This window comes from Acanthopagrus latus, chromosome 1 (genome assembly GCF_904848185.1).
Source record: "Acanthopagrus latus isolate v.2019 chromosome 1, fAcaLat1.1, whole genome shotgun sequence".
Lineage (NCBI taxonomy): Eukaryota > Metazoa > Chordata > Actinopteri > Spariformes > Sparidae > Acanthopagrus > Acanthopagrus latus.
In genome coordinates, this window is record NC_051039.1 from 22,752,241 (window position 1) to 22,777,966 (window position 25,726).

General features: G+C 43.8%; 1 protein-coding gene across 2 annotated transcripts; it reads left to right on the plus strand.

Moving 5' to 3' along the window:
• Positions 1-1,900: 1,900 nt before the first annotated feature.
• On the plus strand, positions 1,901-25,062 carry LOC119022682 (lysyl oxidase homolog 4-like). 2 transcript variants are annotated; one of them, XM_037105090.1, is made up of 15 exons: positions 1,901-1,933; positions 4,439-4,707; positions 4,786-5,441; positions 6,158-6,363; positions 14,279-14,317; positions 14,436-14,643; positions 16,085-16,265; positions 17,706-17,860; positions 17,970-18,137; positions 18,686-18,848; positions 18,928-19,171; positions 20,101-20,216; positions 20,557-20,693; positions 23,838-23,949; positions 24,049-25,062. In XM_037105090.1, the coding sequence occupies exons 2-15, from the start codon at positions 4,440-4,442 to the stop codon at positions 24,117-24,119; spliced, it is 2,724 nt and encodes a 907-aa protein (XP_036960985.1). In that variant the 5' UTR covers positions 1,901-1,933; position 4,439; the 3' UTR covers positions 24,120-25,062. The 2 variants fall into 2 exon arrangements, with proteins under 2 accessions (XP_036960985.1, XP_036960171.1); XM_037104276.1 differs by lacking the exon at positions 1,901-1,933 and adding an exon at positions 3,479-3,552.
• The last annotated feature ends 664 nt before the right edge of the window (positions 25,063-25,726 follow it).

The following is a 25,726-nucleotide window of genomic DNA, read 5'->3' on the forward strand; positions in this document are numbered from 1 at the left end:
CTCTGAATTAGAATCAGAAATACTAGATCGATCCCCAAGGGAGAAACTGCTTTGCATTACAGCTGCTACGGAAATACACAAAAAATGTAAACTATAAATAAGCAAGAACAATACAAATAAAAATAGAAGAAAATGTAAAGAAATGTACATTCTACTAGAACATATTCATATATACAGGGAAATAAATAATGCTACAGTTGAAATATGGGTTATCGTACATTGTTTGTCTTAATTATTGCACATTACAGAGAAACAAAGCCTCCAGAGTCTCCTTCAGTCTAGTACTGAATGTACTCCTGTGGCTGAACACTCACTGACACCACCACCACCAGCTCCTCCCCCATAACGTCACTGTCCTTGCAGATCAGTCTGTTCAGTCGACCCTCAGCCTGCTGCCCCAGCACACAACAGCACGGAGGATAGCTCTGGCCACCACAGACTCATAAAACATCCTGAACATCCATACTCGTAGAGGGCGTCAGTGTGCTTTAGCCAGTCCAGTTATTTATCTATGTCGACCCCCAGACACTTATAATCCTCCACAATGTCCACTCTGACCCTCTGGATTGGAACAGGGGTCAGCGGCAACTTGGTCCTCCTCATGTCCACAACCAGTTCCTTGGTCCTTGTCACATTGAGCTGTAGATGGTTCGGCTCACATCATGCGACAAGGTTGTCCACAGCAGTCCTGTATTCATCCTCAGCACCCTCAATTATACATCAAACTATTGCTGAGTCATCCGAGAACTTCTGGAGATGATGATGAAGTTTGTGGTGTGGCGGGTGAAGAGGGAGGGAGGCGAGGACAGTCCCCTGTGGGGCCGCAGGGTTGCTGACTGCAGTGTTAAAAGCACACATACTGTAGCCTGCCAGTCAGAGAGTCAAACAGTCAAAAGAATGTAATGAAATAGTTGTGGGGTAATGGTACATATTATGGTATATTGGTATATGACAGCATGTTGTAATATTCAGTTCCCCTTGAAGCTTAACCCAAATTCTTGACTGATATTTCAGGATATTTCAGGATATTTCTACTTCTGCTCAAATTATACCCTTCTTAATTCATTGTAATCTTTCTGAGGGTAATCTGCTGCTGGATAACTCTCTTAACCTGTATGTATTTATATTTACTCTCTGATTTTGATTGTCTTCTCTAAATGAGTGTTCCCTTTGGTTGCACAAATTGATGACTTTATTTCCCTAAATTGCTTGTGATTTAATGTTTTGCTGCACCTTTTGGTGACATTGACCAAGGTTGTGAAGATGTTTAGTTTGCCTTAAGCCTATTTTTTTTAATTTGTTGTGTATGAGACTGATGTTCAACAGTATTGATTTACTCCACTAGAGAGAGCCCTTGAGCCTCAGTATTTAGTCTCCTGGCCCTCCAGGGAGCTGTCTTCCACACAAAAGCAGAGAGAAAATCTAGTGGAGGATCCACTGACTCGTAAAACTGTTCACACTTAAATAATGTACTCCAAATTGTATACTCCTGAACTTATCAAGTTCAGGAGTATACAAGTTCAGGAGTTTTAAAGGACAGGTTCACCCAATAATGAGAATTCAGTCATTATCTACTCACCCCCATGTCAATGGAAGGTCAGGTCCACAAAACATTTCAGGAGTTTCACAGCAGAACAGCCTCCTCGTAGACAATAGAAGTAAATGGGGACTTGTGTAAAATCTAAAATAAACAACTCCCCAAAACACATAAATGGTCTCCATGCCGCTAGTCCGAAGTAATCTAATTCTCCAGAAGCCCTGAGATCCCAAACTGATTAAAAAAGACAATATTTGCAAAATGGTGCGCTCACCTCAGACAGGATGTGTACTAGTGCTTCATGCTTGGCCACTACAGTGAATATTTCAGGGTGTAAATACACCTGAAATGTTTTGTGGACAACCAAACCTAACCTGACGTTCCATGGGCATGGAGGTGAGTAGAATATGACTGAATTCTCATTTTTCGGTGAACCTTTAACTCTTAAACTTATCAACATGCCATAAGTATACAACTTGCAGTAAATTCTTTATGTGTGAGCCATTTAAACATTGATACTAGCAGTATGAGGCCATTTTTGTGTTTTATCTGGTTGTTCTTTATGTTTTAAAACAAGTCCCCATTCACTAAACTTATTTAGGAGAATGTCATACTGCTGTTTTGCTGTGACGCTCCAGAATTGTCTTGTGAACTACAAAATATCACTTGACTTTCTGAAAGCATTGGGGTGAGTGGAATAATGAATGAGTTTTAATTTTAGGGTGAACTTTCCTTTAAAAAACAGTTATTCATTCATGTTGAATCTCTGCTGAGCAGCACTGAAACCTACATAATATTGGAGAAGAAGCTATTCAAACATATGAGATATGGAAACACTTTCAAAAGAACACTTTTCTTGACATTCCTGCCATTTCTATAAAAACACTGTGGACCTTCTGTTACATTTTCATCAGTTCTGGATTCAGTTCTGTGGCTGTAAAGCACCGTAGCCTCACTTTTGGGAGTCGCTTCCCTTCTTCATTTAAACATGGAGCAACCATCCGTCTCTATTCTTAGAGAGAGCTTCCTTTAAGTGAGGAGGTGCCACGACTTAGGCTCTTATGAAACTGAACTTTATGCAAAGAGAAAGAGTTCAGACAGGCAGCTCTGCTCTTACATAGTATTTATTTCATGACACCACTAACTGTGGGCATGGGATGGTGCCAGCACCGTGTGTGTGTGTGTGTGTGTGTGTGTGTGTGTGTGTGTGTGTGTGTGTGTGTGTGTGTGTGTGTGTGCATATGATTTTGCCATTGTGTGGGATGAAAACGCACACCCTCACAGTCTCTCAGACTTCAGAGGGGAAAGTGATTTCTCCCTTTTTTTCATTTTTTTTTTTACATAGAGGTCTACAATTAGATGAGACTGAGGATTGGGTACGACTTTGATTCGACATTCAATACATAAACAGTAAAACAAATATAGATGACTGACCGGAGTGTTTAAAATGAGGAGAAAAAAAATCCTTATGAAATGACAGTCTTTTATAAGTCCAGCTCACGTGTCTTGTGGTGTCCCGACCACGTGACCAGCCTGGGAGAAAGAGGTGGGTTTGATGTGGACTACCTGCTGCGGAACAGCAACATGCTGCGTGTGGACGAAACAAGTGTTAACAAGTCTGTGCACAATTATAATTATGACAAAATCATTAAATCTAAGTAGTCTGATTTGACATCTGGAGGAACAAAAGCTGAAATTCATTTCTTGTGTCTGTATTGTCTTTCCTTGGTTGCTTTAATTGATTTTGGTGGTCAGTTTTGATTTTTTGCACATTTTCTTTGATGGACGGGACAAAACGTGACTCGATGAAAAAAGGGAGGGGAAAAAATTGTTGTGTAAATGAAGAAAATGGGAGGGATGGATGAAGAAGTGGATCCGAGGGAGTGACAGAAAAAGAAAGAGGGAGGGAAAAGAGGAGAATAGAGAGACAGCAGGAGAAAACTCACTGCCTTCTTTCCCTCTGGTGCTCGCTCCCTTCTTTCTCCCGGTGACTCCAGGCTGAGATCAACAGATAGGTGAGTTCTGCTTCAACACTATTCTCTTTCATTTATTTGACTTCAGCTTTTTCTCCCAGAATTCATCATTGATTTCATCCCTGCAGCCGCCAAAACTCATCCACATGTATCTCCCCTTCAACATCATTAGTTCACCCCTCATTAGTCACATTACTTTAATTGACATATTTGCTTGTACTGTATGTAGGTACATGGAGGGCAGAATTTGCCTGATCCCTGTGTGGGTGAATCTCATCCTCCACACCTCCTCTCCTCTCACTCCTTATCTCTCCAGTTTCTCTGCTGTGAGAGGCAGGTTTCAGGGGTGGCCCGAGGATGAATTAATTATTGCTCATTAACCAAAACGTCTCTCACAGGCGCAGACCTGCTGCTTTATTTATGTGTGAGAACATTTTTACGATGGTGTTTATTTGCTTTTGTGTCTGTTAGCTAAATGCATGCAGCTAAGCCTGAGGGTTTGCGGAAAGCCAAAGTTTCCGTTGGCTGGATGCAGGGGCTACTTTTAGCTTCGGTTATTACTCCCTCTGCCCTGACTGGGCCACGTTTTCACAGTGTTTCTCAAGCCTCTGACTGTCCTTTGAATGACTGATTATTTGAAAGGATAAAAAACATCTATCAATCTTTCATTTTAAAGTGGAATGTCCCATTAGGGTTAGAGGAGAAGTTTCTAATTATATGTTTTGTCAGAGTATGGAATGTGAGTTTGATGGCCCTGTGTGATTTTTGGGATTTTTGTGGCAACATGAGCCTATGGGGGGCTGCAGCTTTACATGCAACTTCTCTGTTGTCAGTCATGCCTTGCCTCTCTTTTCCCATCATTGCAGCACTTTCATTCCTTTCCCATCATCCCGTTTTTTTCTTGTTTTTTTTTTTCTTTTCCCTCCAGGATGCTGTGCCTCAGCTCCCTCTCCACACTCCTCCTCCTGCTTCTCATCTACCCCCCTCCGCTGTCTGCCCAGGGGGTGCAATTGCGTCTTGCAGGCGTTGGGCGGCGCGGTGCGAACGAGGGGCGAGTGGAGGTGTTCTACAATGGCGCATGGGGCACGGTGTGTGACGACGAGGTGGATCTCAACCTGGCCAATGTGGTGTGCCGACAGCTGGGCTTCCAGCGTGGCTTTACGTGGGCGCACAGTGCCAAGTTTGGCCAGGGGCAAGGTATGTCCAGTTGATGGTGTTTAAGCTTTTAACACCTGACTGATAAAGAACAACTAATGTATTTCTTTTTCTTCTTAGGTTTGATCTGGTTGGACAATGTGCGCTGCAGGGGCTCAGAGGCTTCCATTGCAGACTGTCAATCCAATGGTTGGGGAATCAATGACTGCACCCACGCTGAGGACCTGGGGGTCATTTGCAGCCCAGAAAGGAGACCTGGCTCCCCACCTGTCTCCCTGGACGAGACCCCGTCATCCTCCAGGCAACAGCCAAGCCAGTCCAGACAGAGAAATCCACCACAGTCTGTGTCTCCTCCAGCTGCCCCACCAGCCCCAGCCGGCATCTCCTCTTCTCCCTCAAGAGGCCACGAGATCGCCCTCCATCGCAACCCAACGGCTTCCCGCCGCAGCAACATCAACCCGCAGGAAAATGGCCACGAGATCCAGATCTTGCGACGGAATCGAGGCAGTTCCAGAGCAACTTCACAGGTCAACACAGCTCTGCCACAGGGTCACCAGCTGCCTCCACGTCTGGCAAACGGTGCATCCTACAGGCAGAGGCAGGAGACAGCGAGGACCAGTCCACAAGCAGTGAGACGAGACGCAGGGGGACAGGTAGACAGGCAGTCCCAGCTGGAGCGGCGAAGCGACAGAAATCAGCAGCTCAGTGGGAACCATGTCGAACCTGAGCCTGTTTATCCAGACATGGGAGTGGAGACAGATGCACAATACACACAGGTAAAAACACACACGGACACACAACCTCTAGTACACACCCAAAAAAAAGTAGCCCAATCTAGCTTTATTCAGACTCCCATACATAAATGTCATTTGTACAGCCACAGGCCAGAGGACATGTATAATTAGAGGCAAACCCAAAACCAGACCTTCTCCAGAACCAGCTCTTGGGCAGCAGCAGGACTTTAAGTTTAGGACCAAACCACCAGAAGATCTACAGCCCCGACTCCTCAAACACACAAGAAAGTCAGATGAAAGGAAATTGTCACTTGTGTTTGGCTTTCTTCCCTTCCAACTTGCAGAGTTTACACTTTCTTCACCATTTTGTGATCACCATGACACATACTCAGTCACATTAAACAAACTGTGTTTTCTGTTAGTTTCCTTCCTGCTGCCTACAGTGCATACTATGGATGATTAGAGAGTGGGATGATTAGAGACGTGGCGTGTCATCTTATCACGTTATTCCTCTCTCGATTGCGTGCTGTCTCCGCCTGTAAAGTTAAACAAAGTCCTGTTTATTGACTCAAGTCAATCCTGTTTTAGAATGCAGGACAAAAGCCTGGTTGATGTGGGCTGAGGCTGAAGCCTTCTTAAAGTCTGACAAAGATCCATGTCTATCCTCTGGCAGGGAAGAGTTTACATAAACGTCTTAATTTAGGATAAATACAGAGTTATAAATCATCTCTAAAAACTGCTTGTTTTCTCGTGGACAGGGATCTGCTCACTTGGAGGAGGCTCGTCTCCGGGCTGTGCTGTCCACCAACAATGGCGGCCTGGTGACGGAAGGAGTGCTGGAGGTGAAGAATGCTGGGAGGTGGCGTCATGTGTGCAGCAATGGCTGGGACCTCAGCAGCAGCCGTGTCGTCTGTGGCATGTTAGGATTCCCGGATGCAGAAGCGTTCGACCAAAACGCCTACAGGTGAATGTGTGAGAGTGAACACAGGAGAGTGGCAGAGAAGAAGTGAGTGTGTTTGTGTGTGTGTGTGTGTGTGTGCGTGCGTGCGTGCGTGCGTGCGTGCGTGCGTGTGTGTGTGTGTGTGCGTGTGCGTGCGTGCGTGCGTGCGTGTGTGTGTGTGTGTGTGTGTGTGTGTGTGTGTGTGTGTGCGCATGTGGTTATGAAAGGGATGGAAAAGTGTGGTGGAATATCACGGATTAGGCGGCCCCATGCCTGGATTGCTGCTCGCCACCCCCCGTAGTAGAGGTTAACCACGACCGCTGTCATTAGTACAACCACACTTGGCATGACAGGTCCGCTGTGGCCCGTTAGGCCAGGCCTGTCTGCCCCATCGGCTGACTGGGCCTCACAGAGACCTTTAAAATAGTCTCAGTGAGTATATTATTAATGTCAGATCCAGACTACAGGATTATCATCATCATTATGGTGTGTGTCCTTACGTGAAACCCTCATTACAGGGTGTCTAATCTCTTATAATTAAGAGCCCCCGAATGGAAACTGTGTACAGCAGCACTTTCACATGAATACAAATGATAACTGTATAGCAACTTTCATGCATAGATGCAGCCCGAAGGACCTCAGTAAACAAGATCAGATGAACATGTTCAGGATTATAAAGAATTATTATTATTATTATTATTATTATTATTATTATTATTATTATTATTATTATTATAACTGTTGTTATTATTGTTATTATTATTATCATTATTATCATTATCATAGAAGGTGAGAGGAAAAAACAATACCAAAAACAGTTGCATCACATGACAATGAAACATTAAAAATGATACCAGCAAAGTTAACCCAAATTACAAGTCAAATTAAAAGGATATCTATTTTTAAAATGCCAAGGCAGCCTGCTGTTCTTAGATCGATGAGGAGGGTTCTGGACTCTAAAGGAACTTCTCAAAGAAAGTCAGCGAAAGATCTGAGAGTTGTTTCCGGTTGTCAAGTTGAAAGGAATCACTGATTTAAAGCTTTGTAAATAAGCAAAAGGACTTTACTATCAGTTTTAAAAGATATGTTCCACTTAGGCAAACATTGTGGTTTTTTCCTCAAGCATGTTAAAATGGCTTATAAAACTAAGATCAGAGTCTAAAATCATTTCCTTATCTGTGCATTATGGGCCAGACATGGCCATCAAACTGGGGGAAGTCTGTAGTTCCTAGAGCACCTCCTGCTCGATCAGTCTGTCAGTGGGTGTGGTTCTCCTTCCACTGGTGACGCCAACGATTCTGATGACGTCCTTCATGTTTCTGGGTGATCAAAGCTCATAAAAAAGTGAGAGGTCAAAATGCCAATAAACTGGTTTAGGATCAAAGAAAACCGAGGGAAAGAACACTTTAAAAGAGAAGGTTGCAGCAGGAAACGTCAACCACTTGATTCCTCCTTACAACCGAGTTAAGTGATGAAGGTAAGAGCAGAGAGGGGCTATCACTCAGGAACACTTTGGATGGGACACTTCAGGGAGGCCACTGGTTATAAAAACCTTAGCCATAGCCATAGCTTGGTAACAAGGCTGGGAAGTATCGATAACTGAAGCAAATGATTTCCAACAGCAATCATAGTCCCATAAGAGATGGCGTGCAGCTCAGAAAGATTAGAGCGCATGTCCAGCCATGGGAATTCTTGCTCATCCAGAATGCCAAAACTGGATATCATGAGTAGGAGGAGCACAAGAGGAGTGCGCTGAACAGCATTTGCTCCTGCAGACAGTGTTTCAAAAATTGTGAGGATATGGAGTGGAACTAAGTGCAGCAATCTTTGGATTGGCTCCCAACCGAGTCCATGGAGCTTAAACTGGAGGAAGAGATCATCATACAATAAAGAGTCATCTCTGCCTGTTGTAATGTAACCAGCATGATCTTGAGACATGACTCAGTTATCACTCAATGACAGAGAGGTAGGTGGTAACAAAACAGAGAAATTTCAACAGTTGGTTGACTTGTGGCTTGATTCCATCGGGTGCGCCTGTGTTGCATCCTGGCTACAACGCAACCACTGTGGCTGCTGTAGACAATGCTCATGATGCTGACAGACATGCCATAGTGCGTTTCAGAAGTGGCTCTCCGCTCGGCTCCACTTAACACAAGCAGAAGGACTGGAAGTAGGAAACAGGAACAGTCAAGTTAAAAAAAAAAAAAAAAACATCCTCTGCAGACTCGTCAGCAGAACCAGCAGAATCATATATCACATCACTTCATCAAAATTAGTCCAGAGGCATGGTCAGTGCAAGTACGCAAACGCTGAGGCTTCAAGTGACGCAAGCTTGACTTCAGGCATTCTGGAATGCTTCACCTGAAGAGTGTAACGCGATCCTAAGTTGTATATCAACAGTCACGGCTACACGCGGGCATGTTTTACGTCGACTTACAGTGATAGATGCACATTTAGTTGAACATAGCTATCTAGCACAGAGACTAGGTCGGAAAGGAAAAAGAACTCCAGCTTTCAATTTCATATATTTTTTCTTAACTCTTTTATTGTTCCTCAAACACAAATCATTTGCTCAACTAATAAGGTCAGGTTGTCAGGCTTATTTTGTCTCTATAAATTCAGCTCATCCGTCTAACTTTAGCCATAAATACCCACACAAGCACCTACTCAAACCTTCAAAGCCCTTACACAAATACCATCAAAACCCAAATTCCTCACAAACACACACACACATGCGTGCGTGTGCACGCTAATACATCCCTCCCTCCACCCTCGTTGTGCAGCATCTTACACATTCACATAGGCTTGTGCACATGTGAATGTGTCCATCTGTCTGCCCACAGAGGTCTTTTTATGGCTTGGCTAACAGAACGACTGTACTGACCGCTGACCTGCCCTGTACCATCTGTCTCCCCATGCAGCCAATAATTACCCCTTGTGCCCTGCTCAGCTCAGCTCTGCTGCAGGATACAGGCTGCTTCTCCTCAGCTGCCCAGTTCACCACCACAGCCACAGAACTAGCGATGAATAACTCTCTCACACAGTGTCTTATCCTTTAAGGCTTCTTCAGAGCCGTGTTGTTCAGATGCAGCGACGCGAGAAACATTTACCCAATTTATCCTCACTTTGTTATTCAAGCTAGAAGCTCTTGCAGTTTAAAGAATGAGCAGGGATGTAATCACCTGGCCAAGTCTTGTTGTCTATTGCGCTAACTTTCTAAGTCCCATGCTAATGTGGACAACAACCCTGAAAAACACCTCAGAGAACACCGTATGTCTGTGCCAAGAACCCAACCAGCAGCTTGTGTAAAGACTGGAGCAGGCCAGGGGAATGTTGTTTGTTTTTTGTAAACCTCCACCCAGCTACGTGGGAGACGAACGCAGTAGCCATTTTTGTCCGGCAGTAAACAACTGAGAGGAGAAGAAGGTTTTTTTCAACAGAAAGAACCAGAAGCAGGAGGTGGATCATTGGCATCTGGTAGATATTTATGTTAGGTGTATTTTTGAAAATGTTTCCTGAGGTAGAAGTTCTCAGAAAAAAAAAAATCTTATCCAGTGACAGGCAACAATGGCCATTTTTAGTCACTGACCAGTATTGCCCTCTGTATGACAGATGATGTCTGTCAGTCCCTACATTTGTACAGACAGTCATGGTCCCCAGAGGATGGGGCTCACATCTCAACAGCTCCTGGATAGATCTCAGTCTCAGAATTTCATACAGACCTCACAAACAAGTTCCACTATGAGGTTGACATTTGTGTTTTTAAGGTAATTGTACACCAAGAACTTTTGGATGGATTGCCAGGAAATCTGGTTTCAACAACATTCAAGTTCTCATCAGGACAATTGTAACAATCCCTTGAAGCAGCTACAAGGCACTTTATTTATTTTTTTTGTTGATTCTGGTGGCCCCTGTGGACAAATGCAGTGTGATCACCACCACCTTGTGCCTGAAGTTCTCGAGCTGGCCAGCATGTGCATTTGTTCCGGAAGCGAGTGAAAGAAAAGGGCAACACATTTTTAATAACATCTTATCTTTAAACACACAAAGCTGGGATTGGCTCCAGCAGCAACAACCCGTGACCCCATGGAAAGGGATAAGCGGTTACAGACAATGACATGACATGACATCTTTAGATACAGCTGTTTGGGGATGAATGGTGATGAGGTAAAAAAAAAAAATCGATTTGGGGTGATGTTAGATTAATAAAAGCAATATATAAAAAAGTTAACTTTGTTTTTGCGCCGCACCACCAGACTACAGAGCAGCTTCTTTGCTCAGACTGTGGGACTGCTCAATTCAGCATCTGCATAAAAAACAGTTGGAACCAACCCAGTAACGGGCATTAAAAATGAATACAGGTGTGTTGAGAGTGTTTCACTATCAGGTGTTAGTTCCTTGTAGTACATGCCATCATTGGGTCAAAATTTTGACCTTGGTTTATCAAATACCTGCTGATATCCCCATTCAGTCTTAGCTGGATAACTTAGTGATAAAATAGTGTTCATGGTAAACATACCTGCTAAACTGTTCATGTTATATTGAAATGCAAGTATGCATATGTTAGTATTTTGTGCCTTGGTACAGCCTGACAGCTGCACAGCGCGGCTTCAGGCTCTTGTTTATATTGATCCCCACATGCTAACAGTCACGTAACGTCCTCCCGGTGCAACCCGCTGTGCTGGCTGTGGTCCATGCCTGCTCTTCGCTGGGGTTTGCGTCCACTGGGATGGCTGTAATTATGGTCTGAGGGATCCTCTGATCGCGAATATTCTCTCGGCTGAACCTGCTGCACACCCTTTGCTGTGTCAGCACTCCCCTCTCTGGCTGTGTGGTTGTTTTTTTGGTGTGACTGGCTTTGTCTCAGCCTGTTAAGTTGCTCAGCGCATTTTTACAGATGTTTAAATACTCCCCCACTTTGCTGCGCTTACAGAAGGCAAGAGCTAAAGCCATATTCCAGCTCCCGTGTTTCATCACATCAACTCTCTTTGAGGCCGACAGTAACTTCTTCAGCTCAATTGACTTTATACCCTGTTCCTTCTCTCCTCCGCACTTAAAATACTTCTATGCCTCTGTGGTAATTATATTAAAAAACACATTTCATGGAAAGTACATCATTATGACCCCTATGAGTTTTCGTTCCATGAGGGATGATGGGACTGTCTAGAGGCTGTTGTGGAGTCAGTGTGGCAACCTGCTGTCTCCTTTGTGAGCCAATTGTTCCAGTCAGGCAGCTTTGCATTCATGCGGTATAATAACAGGTTATCTCTGCTTTCCTGACAGTCAGCTCCCCGCTCCAGTGCGGCTTATGGCATTGTGTGGTCTGAGTCGCATAAAAAACCTGGCACCGAGCTGAAGATCCTGAGAAGTAAGAAAGTCCTCAGCAGTGCTGTGGTCACAACCTGTTTGTTGCGCCTGAGGCATGATGCTGTGGTTCCCTTCCCTTCCTTTAAAACTCCTTATAAGAGCGAGAAAGTCATAACTCGGCTCCGACCTGTGTGAGAGGTTGAGCATCACTGACCATCTGAGTTTCAACTCTTAGTAGGACAACTCAGTGTCAATGGCAACGATAAGGAACACAAGCTTTTTTTGTCACCGTGTGAAGTTGGGCAACGCTTATAAAAGTCATCAAGTTCACAAAGGGTTCAGACTTACATCACTCGCTCCATGTTTCCCAGCATGCAGTCATAACGTTGGGTAACGACGCCGGGGTTTTAAAGGGCTTTGTTTTTACAGAGGCAAGGCAGGGAAAGCTGATATGTGAGTGCATATTTCCATGTCTGGTGTGTGCGAACCAACATGCTACTGCTCGACCGCACTGCAGACACTGCCAAGCAGAGCAGGCAATTATATGGGTAGCACTCCCCCCTCCTCCAAACCATGAACCAACACCCCCCCAGAGTCTGTCTCCCTCATTTTGATTTACCACCGAGTTATGAAACGTTTTACAGTGTGCAAACACTCACAGGCTCACACACACAAAAGAAACAAACAAATCACTTGCACTCACATGCATGCATACAACACATATATACTGATATAAATTCCCCTGAGGTGGTGGGAAGGAAGGAAGAAAAGAAGAAAGAAAGAAAGAAAGGAAGAAAGAAAGAAAGAAAGAAAGAAAGAAAGAAAGAAAGAAAGAAAGAAAGAAAGAAAGAAAGAAAGAAAGAAAAAGAAAAATGTTCTTATTCTATCTTGTGTAAAATTGTATAGCAACTAACTTAGCAACTAAAGAAACTAGTGACTTCAATTGTACATTTCGCTTCAATGTAGTGCAATAAATTTAATCTGTAGAATTTGGATTTGTTTTCTGTTTTACTTTCAACTGTGATCCCAGCACAAGCTGTTGTCATGCTCTCATAAATCCACTGTGAGCTATCTGTTCAGCACTAAACAAGAGTTTTTACAGGTTTAGGATATTTTTGCTACAATGCAAAGAGAGCCTGGGATTTAGCCTTTCTTTGCAGGTTTTTACCACAGTGAGTATGTTCATTGTAGAAGAGGAAACTTTATCCACCGTAGGAGACCAGTTGTCTTGTCCAGACTGGCTGCCTGAATTACATTTCTCCACGGCTGGAGAGCAGTAAACATCCTAAAATAATGATATGTAACCGTGTAAGTTTATCTGAGGATGGAAATTTCCATTCATAGTAAAAGAAATACACAGTTTGCGCTGCACTGTCTGGCCTGATTGTAAGTGATTTGTGTTGCACGTGTTCCAGAGTTTGTCTGACTTAGGCTTGCTATTGTGGGTTTCCTTTTAAGCCTTCGCCGCCTCAAACACATTTCTCATCGAGTGTTGGGACAGTGCATAATAACCCGCGGAATACCAGGATACTTGGGTTCTCCTGGAGAGGAAACATCTCCTGTTTTAGTTTGCCAAATATTTAATTGCATCATGGATCTGGTTGTACAGCAAAGCGTCCTCCTGTCTAAACTTGGTGTTCTGACTCATTTAATTCAGGCACATTCATGAAGGGTGGCAGTCACGCTGCACCTGTCTGTGGTCACACTGGTCGATGCGAGTGGTCAGCTGCAGTGTGTGTGTGTGTGTCTGTGTGTGTGTCTGTGTGTGTGTGTGTGTGTGTGTCACAGTGAGACACTTCCCAGACTCTGCCTGGTGTGTGAATCATTCTTTTATTGAACTCGCTTTTTTCTTCTTCTTCTTCTTTACTTTTTTAGGTTTTAGAATTGTGTGTGTGTGGGTGTGTGTGCGTGTGTGCGTGTGTGTGTGTGTGTGTGTGTGTGTGTGTGTGTGTGTGTGTGTGTGTGTGTGTGTGCGTGTGCGTGTGTGCCTAGGCATATAGGGGCCTCATTTTGTGTATACACACTGTTTCCCTTTAGGATTTGACTCCAGTTTAAGGTAAAATCCATAAAACTAGACACAGTTTAGAAAACCCTGTTGGAGTTGGCAGACCTCAATAACACTTCTCGCAGGGATTAATGTATAGTGGCTCATTCGTATTTTTAGTTTCTTTTCCACCTGGAAGCCCCAAACCAGACATCCACTGTAGACATATAGACAAACACTGAAACAGTAATACCCTTGAATGTAGAAATGGAAGCTCTAAAAAAAAAGACATGAAAGTGGTGGTTTGAGAGCAAAGAAAGGAGAAAGAGGGAATTATGTGATCCGTTATTGTAAATCTGCCTGTCTCTTACACAAGGGCTATGTTTATCCAAAGACACACACGCCCTTTCCAGCATGTTGTGTCTCCCTCGCAGCATTCAATTTGTTTATTTAGGGGTTGATAGACAGAGTGGGGTTGTCAAGGAAGAGAAGAAAAGGATGATTGAGGGGGAAAGAGGAGACTGGGAGGAGGAAGGAGAACATGAGCAGACTGTGGGAGAGACTGTGGGAGTGTGAAGCACAGCTGGTTGTTTAGTCTATGTAAAGGTGCACGGCTCAATCCAGAGTGTGATCGTCTGTTTCTTTCAGGAAACTCTGGGACTCCAAGTTGGCCGATCCATCCTCCAGGTACAGTCTTCTCTTTGAAGAACATAACTTTATAACATAGGTGTCATGTGACAAATCGCAAAATATATCTCATACCTCTGTTTTCCCTTCCTCCTCCACCTCCTCCTTCCCCGACCAGGCTGAGGACACAGATCAGCAAGAAGGCCTACTGGGTGGAGAAGGTGCAGTGTAAGGGTGTGGAGGTCTCTCTGGCGCAGTGCCAGGCACAGCTGTCCCTCCCCAGGAGTGACGTCCCATGCAGCGGTGGCATGCACGCTGTGGTCCGCTGTGTCCCTGGATCCCAGTTTGCACGCTACGGCAGAGCACCCGCACCACCTGCTGTGCCAGTGAGTGTGAAGGGGAATTATGGGCAAATTGGTTCAAATAAAATTAAATTTTAGGTAAAATGCTAATGGATTTTCATGGAGAAGTTTGGGAAGGTTTACACAGTAGGCCACTTAAAAATGCGTAATAGTTGAAGCTACAGCCAGCAGCCAATTAGCTTAGCTTAGCATAAGGGCTGAAACCAGAGGGAAACAGCTAGTCAGGCTCTGGGCCTCAAGGCAGGCTGTATTAAAAAGTAAAAGAACATATTTGATTACCCAGTAGCTTCAGTTCAACAACAGCTAAGTTAGCGTCCAACAAACTAACAGTGTTTCTTGATAGTGTTACATCATACAATTGAAAAAGCATATAATGATTCAAAAATATCAGCACACACCTTGACCACATTTATTTAAGCCTGGAAGTGAAACATATTGGATGTAATTAAACAGGACCGTTGGCTAGAAAGTGGTGAAATGCTAACATTAGCTAACAGCTAATCAAATGTATTGTTCTACCTTGAAATATGGCCAGATGTCCCTCCAGATGTTCACGATCTACTATCCTTTATGTTGTTAACACATCAGGAAGAGGTGAAATGATAATGATACAACCTGGAAGTGTAACATGATCCCGGCATTAGAAGGTACACAAACCGAACATTTAAAAATGACAAGTTGTGGTTTAGCATTTAACATGTCTGTGTGTCTAGAAATTAGATATAATTTGTTAATTCATGAAATAATTAAGTGTTTTAATGTAGATTTTCATACCTTCAAACAAAGTCAAGCTAGCTGTTTCATCCTGCTACCAGTGTAGCCTATACGCTAAGCTAAGCTAATCAGACAGAAGAAAGACTCTGCAGCCTTCTCATCACAATCATAGACTAATTAGAACACAACACACGTTGTAATAGTTATGGTTATGACTGCAGTTCCTTCATTTGTCTGGTCAATAAAACACTTGCAGAAGGCTAAAAAGAGCAAGCATTCTAAATTAGGGCTGCATCAGGAAAACCGTTTTTGCTGAGGGGTGACATGAAGAAATAGTTTGACATGTTGGGAAATGCTTCTTTGCATTCTTGCCGACTGTTTGATAAGTAGACTGATTCCACATAGGTGCGCTTTACAGATGGGCTAGCAGCCTAAGCTAAGCTAACCAACTCCTCGCTGTGGATTTAATCTTCTCAAATTACTCTCAGTATGGAAGCTAGCACGTGTCTATCAAAATGTCAGACTATTACATTAAAATCTGAATTTTGCTTGTGATGTTCCGCTAGGTTGAGAAAAAATAAGAAAAGAGCAAAAGAATATCTCCTGGTCCAGATCAAGTTAAAATATAGTTAGCTCTGAAAATGTACCTAAAAGCATCCAGATCCAGAAAAAAAATCCAGAAAAATGAAACATTTCCGGATAAATGAACAAACTTCCATTTCTCACCTAATTTCTATCATTTCCCTTCCAGCCTGTCGTGCGCCTGAAGGCCGGGCCCCGCATCGGGGAGGGCCGTGTGGAGGTGCTGAGGGAGGGGAAGTGGGGCACCGTGTGTGACCACCTGTGGGACATCAATGCAGCCACCGTGGTGTGCAGAGAGCTGGGATTTGGGACAGCCAAAGAGGCCCTCACCAAGGCTCAGCTGGGACAGGGTAAGACGGCACACATACTGTAAACATTGCCACACACATAGTGTACATGAAGTCAGACTGTGCTTTGAAGTCTTTCCGGTGCTTTCCAGTGATGCATTTACTCTCCGTGACCAGATTGGGGTTGGTCCTCCTGAGCAGATTTCCTCTTTCATAAAAATCAGTCTAAAATTGACCCCTGGCTACTGATCTGATAATAAGTTACGAACCGTAACATTACAGACTCTGCATCAGTGCCCGTGTTCACCATGCACTCTGAGCATGATCACTTGAGCTCAGCAATTTTTTAGACTAAACACTTCTCAGCCAAGATGTCTGTTACACTAGGTGCAGCACTCCAAGAACCATGCGCCCAAGAAGACAAATAAACCCAGGGGGAACTGTTTACAGCCTGACTTCTACTTCTATCGCAGAGGCTGATTGTTGAGGGACTCTACCCATGACCAACGAGCAAAACAACGGCATGTGTTGCTGTCAAAATAAGCCTGTTGTATGTGAGAAGTCAGGGCAGCTTTGAAACCAGGATGTCAGGCAATCAGCAGCGAGCAGGACAAACATTCACAGGGCTTGTGATTACTTTGGCACTGCTTCTGTTGTGGGCACGAAAATATAGGCCACTAAATTGTCTAGCAGGAACAGAGTTAAACATTTTCCGAGGAAACAGACCCCACTTTCACACACTCATTTACTGTCTTTCTTTTTTTTTTTTTTCTTGCCGTACCTCTGCAGTGACTCTGTAATCACGTTAATTTCCTCCCATTATCTTTCGGCCCAAATGAGCACATAGCATGTCCTATAATAGTGGGTGCATTTCCTTCTCTCTACTTTATTTAGTGAAGTAATTCATGGGAACCACTGGAGTGTTACTTTTAGGGCTCTATTAAAGTAGGTGCTATGGTGCAGTTATGTGTGAATAATGAACATGGTTAAATGGCAAAATGGAGCATTGTGGCTTTTAATGTCTCGGGCCATTTTTGCCAGAGTTGTGCGAGCAGAGCATATAGCAGAGAGGAGATGAATCTGTGTGTCGCAGGAGCGGTGTGAGGGCTCATGGGTAGACTGGATGACATCATTTGCTATTTGAGGCCAAATTATAGGGCTTTTTTAGGGCTTTAGCCTGGGCCCCACACACCTCCACAAACAGAGATGTGTTCAAAGATTTTCCTCTATTTTGCCATCTATCTATTTTGGTTCTTAAATCGTGGCCCTGGTGCTCAGTGTAGAGTCCTTTAGACCGAAAGCGCTCTGGTTAAGCTCAGTTTCAGAGCCACATCAGAGGTCCTGATCATGTCTGGGCTCTTAATGCCACTCTGCAGAAATCCGTGGCAAAAGATCCATCAGCTTTTAGAGTCTTTTATATACCGTGTGTGTGTGTGTAGGCTGTCGTTTTGCATGTGGCTTATGGGAATAAATCAGCTCTCGCTCCCCGCCCTTCTTCTGTAGGTACTGGTCCAATCCATATGAACAGTGTGCAGTGCACAGGCAGGGAGAAGTCCATCACGGAGTGCCACTACAGACAGGTGCCCCTTTACACCTGCAAACACAGCCAAGATGTGGCGGTCCGCTGCAACGTCCCCAACACAGGCATGAAGACAACGGTGGGAAACACACAAAAACACACACATACACACACACACATGCACGCGAGGGCATTAAGCTTTACCGTGGGACTGACAACAAAACACTTCCTCCTCTCTGAACAATCAGGTGCGTCTGGCAGGAGGCAGAGAGCCGTCAGAGGGCCGTGTGGAGGTTCTGATGGAGGTCGGAGGGGTGAGGCGCTGGGGTTCGGTCTGCAGTGAGAACTGGGGCATCAACGAGGCCATGGTGGTCTGTCGACAGCTGGGCTTGGGTTTCGCCTCAAGAGCTCATCAGGTAAAGAGCAGAACAGAATCTGTTAATACAGTGTCTGCCTCCTTCTCTCCTCTTCTGTCCCTGGGCTTTTGTTGTTTTGTGTGCTTCTGTATTTCCTTCTCCAACTCTCTCTCTCTCTCTCTCTCTCTCTCGTCTCCGTCCTACTGTTTGTGAGTCTGTGCTGTGTTATTACCGAGGCCTGAGGTAATTACAGGCTTCTCAAACGTCCACTTCCAGCACACCGAAAATAAAAGAGGGAAAGTGAGGCGAAGAGAGATCGGAAGAAATTCACAGAGCAAACAAACTGAAAATAGAACTGTGCATGGAAAGGGCAGCCTGAGTGTGTTTTGGGGGGGGGGGGGGTTGCTGCTGGGAAACATTTTACAGGCCGTTTTTAAATTGCGAAAAAGAGTGGAAAATGTGATCATGTGTACTGATAGTTCCTATAAAAAGAGGGGCTTTCATTGTGCACAGCAGAGGCTGCTATTTGCCTTCAGCTCTGACATATTTTCTGCCTGTCTGGAATGATTGGATGAGTGAACTTGTTATCTTCTTGTGTCTCTGTGCAGGAGACTTGGTACTGGCCCGGTTCTTCAGATGCTGCTGATGTGGTTCTGAGTGGAACTCACTGCATTGGCACTGAGATGTCCATCCAGCAGTGTCGCAGAAACACCAATGTCTACTGCCCCAGAGGAGGAGACGGTAGAGCTGCAGGAGTCACATGTGTAGAAAGTGAGTCAAAACCTTGTGAGCGCCGTCATATTTTTTGCTCAGTGGGAGCGTAAATAACTCTGAGTCTTGACCCCCACAGCTGCTCCTGACCTTGTCCTGGATGCCCAGCTCGTCCAAGAGACGGCCTACCTGGAGGACCGACCCCTCCACCTGCTGACCTGCGCTAACGAAGAGAACTGCCTGTCCTCCTCTGCCGCCAGAATGCAATGGCCGTATGGACACCGCCGCCTGCTGCGCTTCTCCTCCCGTATCATGAACATGGGCCGCGCTGACTTCCGCCCCCGGGCCAGCAGAGAGAGCTGGACATGGCACCAGTGTCACAGGTAGGACTGAGGGGAGGAGGGCTCCATAACCTGAACCAGACATGTGCAGTGTTTTGTCCCAAGCAGCTGTGTCTCTTAGAGGAGCCTTCAGGTTTTTTCATTTGCAACCAGCAGCTGCTCATTTTACGCCTTCAACCAGATAGGGAGTAACTTTGCGGTAATTTGAGCTGCTGCAGGGTTCGGTTGGAAAAAAAATATGCTGTATAATAAGACTGGGCATCATTATGAAGTGGCACAAGAAAAAGAAGCAATTTTGGGTGTTGCAACCAGAGGTCAAACAATTGAATGTCTGCAGCAGAAGATGAATAGGAATTTAAGAATTAAGATCACTGGGTGCAGTGATATTTTTGAGACGTGGACTATAAATAACCAAACACACACAAAGTCTGTCATTTCACGCAATGAACACAATCTTTTATTCTCCAAAATGATGTTTACAATAAACATCCTCCACGCCGGTCACCCAGTTGTTACAGTCAGAGCCATGACTGCGCTCAGAGCAGCCTGGCTTCTTATCTCAGCGGTTGTGGTTCTGTGTCCCAAAAACGGGAGGCACAGCTCAGTGTCCTTCCCAGCCGCAACCCAATCACCACCTCTGCGAGCAGCAAACACATGGTTGGACTTGCAGTTTTGGTAAAGTCTGGTCTGGGAATGGTCCCGTAATGAGAGAAAGAGCGACACCAAGCTGATACCTATCTGCCCACTCGTGTTTTTTTAATTGTCTGTGTCTGTTTGTTTGCTTCACAACAGTATAGCTTGATTTATGGCCGCGACATTTCAAATAAAAGTCAGAGTTATTTTTTTCACAGGATGATGTAGGTGAGAATATGTGAAAGGCATGAACAGCAGCAAATATTATGGAGATCTTTCTCCCTTGGTTTATTTACTTCCGTCACATATTAATCTTGCGATCCTGATCCAATCCTCAGGCACTACCACAGCATCGAGGTGTTCACCCACTACGATCTGCTGACACTCAATGGGTCCAAGGTGGCCGAAGGTCACAAAGCCAGCTTCTGTCTGGAGGACACCTACTGCCCTGACGGTAAGGCAACATAAATCTGCTTTTTTTGACGGAGATCTGGAAACAGGGGCCCGTTCGTGACAAACAAGGGAATCAAGAATACATAAGAGTGCAAAGCCGAAATCCCATAATGAGCACTCAAAGTCAGCAGCGGGCTGTAAGATCAGAGGCCAAGCCTAAATTGATCCTGGCTTCACATACACCCAGACAGTTTTACGCAGCTTAGATCCTTTCTATTCTTTTGACAGTCCCCCAAAAACAGACCAGATGATTTCAGGCCCAGACACTTGACAGAAAACTTACACATCATAGTCTTCTTTTTGTTTCTCCTCATGTGTTTCAATCTGTTTGTTCCCACCAGGTATCCATAAGCGGTATGCCTGCTATAATATGGGACAGCAAGGTATCTCAGTTGGCTGCTGGGACACCTACCGCCACGATATTGACTGCCAGTGGATCGACATCACTGACATACGTCCCGGTGAATACATCTTCCAGGTGAGGAGGAAAAAAAAATATACATCAATGCAAGACAAAATGTCAGCTGAGTCTATAACACAGTCTGCTCAGCTGTCTGCAGAGTTCATTTTGCAATTGTTCTGCAAATTTAAAAAAAGCAGAGGAAAAAAAATAATCCACCTCTCGATCTTTACGGCGAAATGGCATCATCTTAGGTGCTTACACAGCCTCTCAGATCGGGCATGAAAGCCGGGTTGGTGTTTCAACATCTGAAGGCACACACGAGATAAAAGCTGCGATAAAAGACTGTAATTTCAGTAAATGGCTCTTGGCTGCTTCAGGTGTACAGCATGTATGTAGTTTTAAGGGTGTGTGCGTATTTAAGGAAAGTGACTTTAGTCTGGATTTATATAGAAAGTAGACCTGCTATTAGTCCACCCTTTCACAAAGTACAGGCTTATTGGCAGTGGAGCAGCTCTGTCAGCACTTTACATTTGTACAGACCGGGTTTTATGTTTAAAAGAGGAGTTTGTTGGCTCGACAACCTCTGGCTCCTAGACACCCAATCTGCTGCGGTGACCTACTAATCTGTCCTCTGTGTCATTTGTTCTATTTTTTCCCCGACAGCTCAGTGGCAACAAAGTGATGATGTTTACAGCTTCTAATTATTTCTGACACAAAATCAAGATGTTTGTCTTTGCATGCGTGTCCGTAGACGGTATGTAAAGCACAGCACACGCAGCAGCGGTCCGTCCGCGCTGTGTGATGAGCCACGTCTTAAGAGGTAAACCCACGTACATGTCATAAAGCAGAGCTCCACGCCTCTGCCAAGACGACGCGACCCAGCAGCACTTTGCGGGCCACGATTGCGGTTCGACAGTAGTTGAGCTGCTCATAAATTTGTGTAAGAATTGAGAGGTAGAGGGAGGGCGCAGATGCTCGCTTGTCTTTCATGCAGCTGGGTGAGTCTTTACCGAGAATGGCAGGGTGGCAGCCATTTTTAGGTCCATACATTTAAACCAATGAGTCACGTCCACCTCAGCTTGATTGCTGCTGAGTGCTCCGTCATTTAAAAATCAGCTGCACAACCTCACAGGCTTTTACACGACGGTGCCAACCTTTCATTGTTCTGTAAAACCGGCTCCGGGCCCTTTGTTTCACATTATTACAAGAGCTTTTAAAAGTGCATCAGCTGCCACCAAGTTAATATAGTGTTTTACACCGGGACTGTAAAGTATGTGCTGAAATCACTGGCTGCTCTCGACATGCAATCAAACAAATATATGAAGTTTATATTGTCACCAAATTTGGCTGAAAATGTAATGAAATAGAATTATTAATATTATGACTATTTTTTTTGCTGTAAATATAATTGGTACCACAACATTTATACAGTATATAAAAAATGAAACTGGGCTGCTTGGTTGAATATGTGGTCAGGTTATCTGTTTGATGTGTGCATCAGGAAAATTCATTTGTGCGCTTTTTGTTATATATGGTGCGGGCAGACAGACGGGTGGAAAACAACAAACCATGGCAACCAACCATGGCTACAGCCTAATGATAGGCTGCGACTTGAATCCAAACCCAAAACTGTCATCTGCATCTCTAGCCTTTTTTTCTCCTGGGTCGAGATAACAGTGGAAAGTGATGTCATACAGCGCCTGAACCCCCAATTTATACATTATGATCCATATAGAAAAGGACAGAACAATAATCCTGTGGCTTTGCAGTTGGCCTTGTGGAAAACCAGTTGTTTCCTAACTGTCTGAAGTGTCAGTTTCTCACTTGTTCCCTTGCTTTATTGAAAGACACTGAGTCCCAATTTAGACTTAGATGGAAACTTACTTGTCTCCAGGCTCCCAACCAAGAAATGGTTCTGCACATAGCCCCCCATAGAGGTGCCAGTGGGCAGCTTTTTTCAGCTTTGGGCAGATCCAGCAAAGCAGTTTCCTCTTGTTTCCAGTCTTTATGCTATGCTAAGCCAGCCTTTTCTGGCCCTGACTTAATATTTAGCATACACGTAAGATTAAGATAAAGATGAATACAGCTAGCCAGGTCTGGAACCCACTGTCACATTGTAGTAAACCCTCCAACATAGGTATTAACAAGACAATAGGAAACCTTCCAAAACATTTACAAGAATATTCTCATTATTTTACCACAACAGACTGGGCGGTTTCTGTCTAATGTCAAAATGAAATAAAGATGTTTAACTCTGTTGCAGCTCTGACCTGCCAGCAGAGGTACTAACACAAGTACTTGCACAAGTGTTGCACTGAAAACGGGTTGGACTGCACATTGACTCAATCTCTGTTCTGTGGTGTACCCCAAAGTTCTGGCCTGGGACCACTGCTGTTTGCATTATACTTGCTACCTCTCAGGCAGATAATAAGCAATTTTAATGATGTCTCCTAGTATTGCTATGCAGACGACATTCAATTATACTTTGAGTTTAAGCCTCATAATGTTTCAAATCGGTCTGTTTCACTAAATTGCTTCAATTATACAAAAGATATAAAAGCTGTTAATTGTCTACAGCTAAACACAGACAAAACAGAAGTTCTTATTTTTGCCCCAGATGATGTTGTCCCGGATCCAATGGAAAAATTTGGCTGTTCAGTCTCCTCTGGTAAATTTACCTTCCACAGTATAGGTGTTTCTACAGAAGACCTGGAGTCTTCACCAACATGTGAAATATTGGGTCAACACCTGTTTTCAGTCGCTTATTTCGTCCTATCTTGATTACTGTAACTGCCTCTTCACCGATCTTAGCAAGACATCACTGTTTTCTCATCAGATTGCACGGTCAGGCACCTGGCAACATAAAAGAGCTACCGGGCTATATAATACCAGTGGAAATCTGAGGTCCTCTGTACAGGGTTTACTAGTTGTTGCTCGATGTAGGCACCAGACACTTTGTGTTTTTGTGTTGCCTCTTGTTTCTAGCTGACTGTCTACTTTTTGTCACTCTGTCACTTATTTTAGTTGTTGTTCTCTTTTTCTTCATTTTGTAAGAAAAGTAATGACTCTAGAATAGGAACACACTTTCAATCATACTCATTTTTGTGTTCATTGTTTTTTAATACATTATCTGTTCAGCAAAGCACAATACACAACTGTGAGGAGGACAATTGACATGAATTTGGCAGCATCTCATCTCAAGTCTGTTCTCATTTACAGGTGGAGGTCAACCCTTCCTTAGACATGGCTGAGTCCGATTTCCAGAACAACGTGATGCGCTGTCGATGCAAGTACGATGGGGCTCGAGTTTACATGTTCGGATGCCACGCAGGTACAGTGTGAAGATGCTTTCAATGTGCATAAATCCTCTCAATCTCATTACTATTTGTTGCCATGTGTTCCACTTCTCTTCATTGTCTGTTCTCATCAGGTGATGCCTACAGCGCAGAGGCGGAGGACTTGTTTGACCACCAAAATCAGATCTCCAACAACTTCCTGTGAATTAAGGATCATGCATATTTAAGGACATAACAACTGTACAACTCCTCACCAAACCTCAACGTCATGGGGGAAGAAGGTTGAATGACAATGACTTGTCAGTAGATAAAAGATGAGGGGTCAGAGGGAGGAGGGTGGGAAACTGGGATGGTATGGGTCATGCAAAAAATGATTAAGTAGTATCCCATGACTGATGTGTCATCAGCAGTGACTGTTTTTGTTCGAAAGTCTAAAAGATAAAAGGATAAATGTAAAAGAGAAGACAAAAAAGGAAGAAAAAGACCAAACAAGGCCATCTCAAGCATCATGTCACCGTGATAAAACATAGAGTAGTTATCAATTTTTAAAAAGTGTCTGGAATTTTGTAACAAGTTTAATTACCTTGATCAAAACATAAACCACAGGTAACCAAGTAATGACATGAAGGCACATGAGAACAACAAGTCCTTTACTTTGACAGCACATGAGCAGACTGTCATCTATGTAAAATCAACCCAGCTAAACAAACTCTGTGCGTGCTTCTAGTGCTTTCACTGTTCACATTACAAGTGCAGTATTTCCTGTTACAACTGTGTGGTTTTTGGTTTTGAATGAGAATTTTTATTATTATTATTATTATTGTTGTTTCATGGTGCTATTTTTGCCTTATTTGAATAAATATTGTAATGTATTGCAAGTGTATTGTCATGTACAGTTTTATATTACCTCTCTGGAATATTGTTCTTTAGGTCTCTTAATTTATGCAGAATTTTAATGTACTTTTGAATTGAAACTTGTCCCTGTCTGGCTGTGTTTTGTATTGTCGATTTTATGATGAAAATATTTCCATCTGTTTGTTCTCTACCTGTTCAACATCGGTAACATCAGATGAGATCTGGTTTTACCAGGGTATTGCAGCTTTAACAGTACTTGGTAATGGCAGTTAAAGAATAAACGTCAGATTGACAAACTGTATGGTTATTTGAGATATGGTTATTTGACTGCAGAGTCTGATAAGAGATTCCCTTATTTAACTGACTATAGTATACATAGTATATAAGATGCATTATTTATATGCCATTTATCTTTTTATGTGATAGAAATTGAATTAAAAGTAGTTACCTCTCGAAAGCAGTTCAGTTCACAACAGCGTGTGGACTCCATTGCCTCCCCCAGCCCATTTAAAAAAAGAGTTAGAAAGATTAAACAGCGACTGGGTTTGCCATCTTTTCCCAGGGAGCCTGAGCTAACCGGAGTTTTATGGTTGTTTCCAACCTCATTCCCGCTGATTAACACATACACACACTGGAAACTCTCACAGCTGCCCATTGTCACATTACATAGGCTACACTTTAAATATGTGTATTACTATGGCCCTTTTTTCCCCTTTTAAGAGTCAGTGTAGATTATAATTTTCACGTCCCTAACATAAAATGGTTAATTAAAATTGAATGAGTGATAAGTACATGAAGAAAGTGACAGAACCTTTTTAGTGACATTGGCAGCACTTGGCAAAGTGCTGCAGTGGGCTGTGAGTCAAGGAACCTGAAAAAGATAGAAGGGTCTTAACGTCACTAAATCTTGCCTTGCTGAATGTGTTTGTTGCTATGAAAACGCACCACTCTCCCCCA

What these genes read in the sequence shown, in the direction of transcription:
- LOC119022682 (XM_037105090.1), top strand. Translation starts at nt 4,440, where the DNA reads ATGCTGTGCCTCAGCTCCCTCTCCACACTCCTCCTCCTGCTTCTCATC. An exon ending in TTCGACCAAAACGCCTACAG is followed by an intron (nt 6,364 to 14,278) that starts GTGAATGTGTGA and finishes TGTTTCTTTCAG; the next exon opens with GAAACTCTGGGACTCCAAGT. An exon ending in TTGGCCGATCCATCCTCCAG is followed by an intron (nt 14,318 to 14,435) that starts GTACAGTCTTCT and finishes TTCCCCGACCAG; the next exon opens with GCTGAGGACACAGATCAGCA.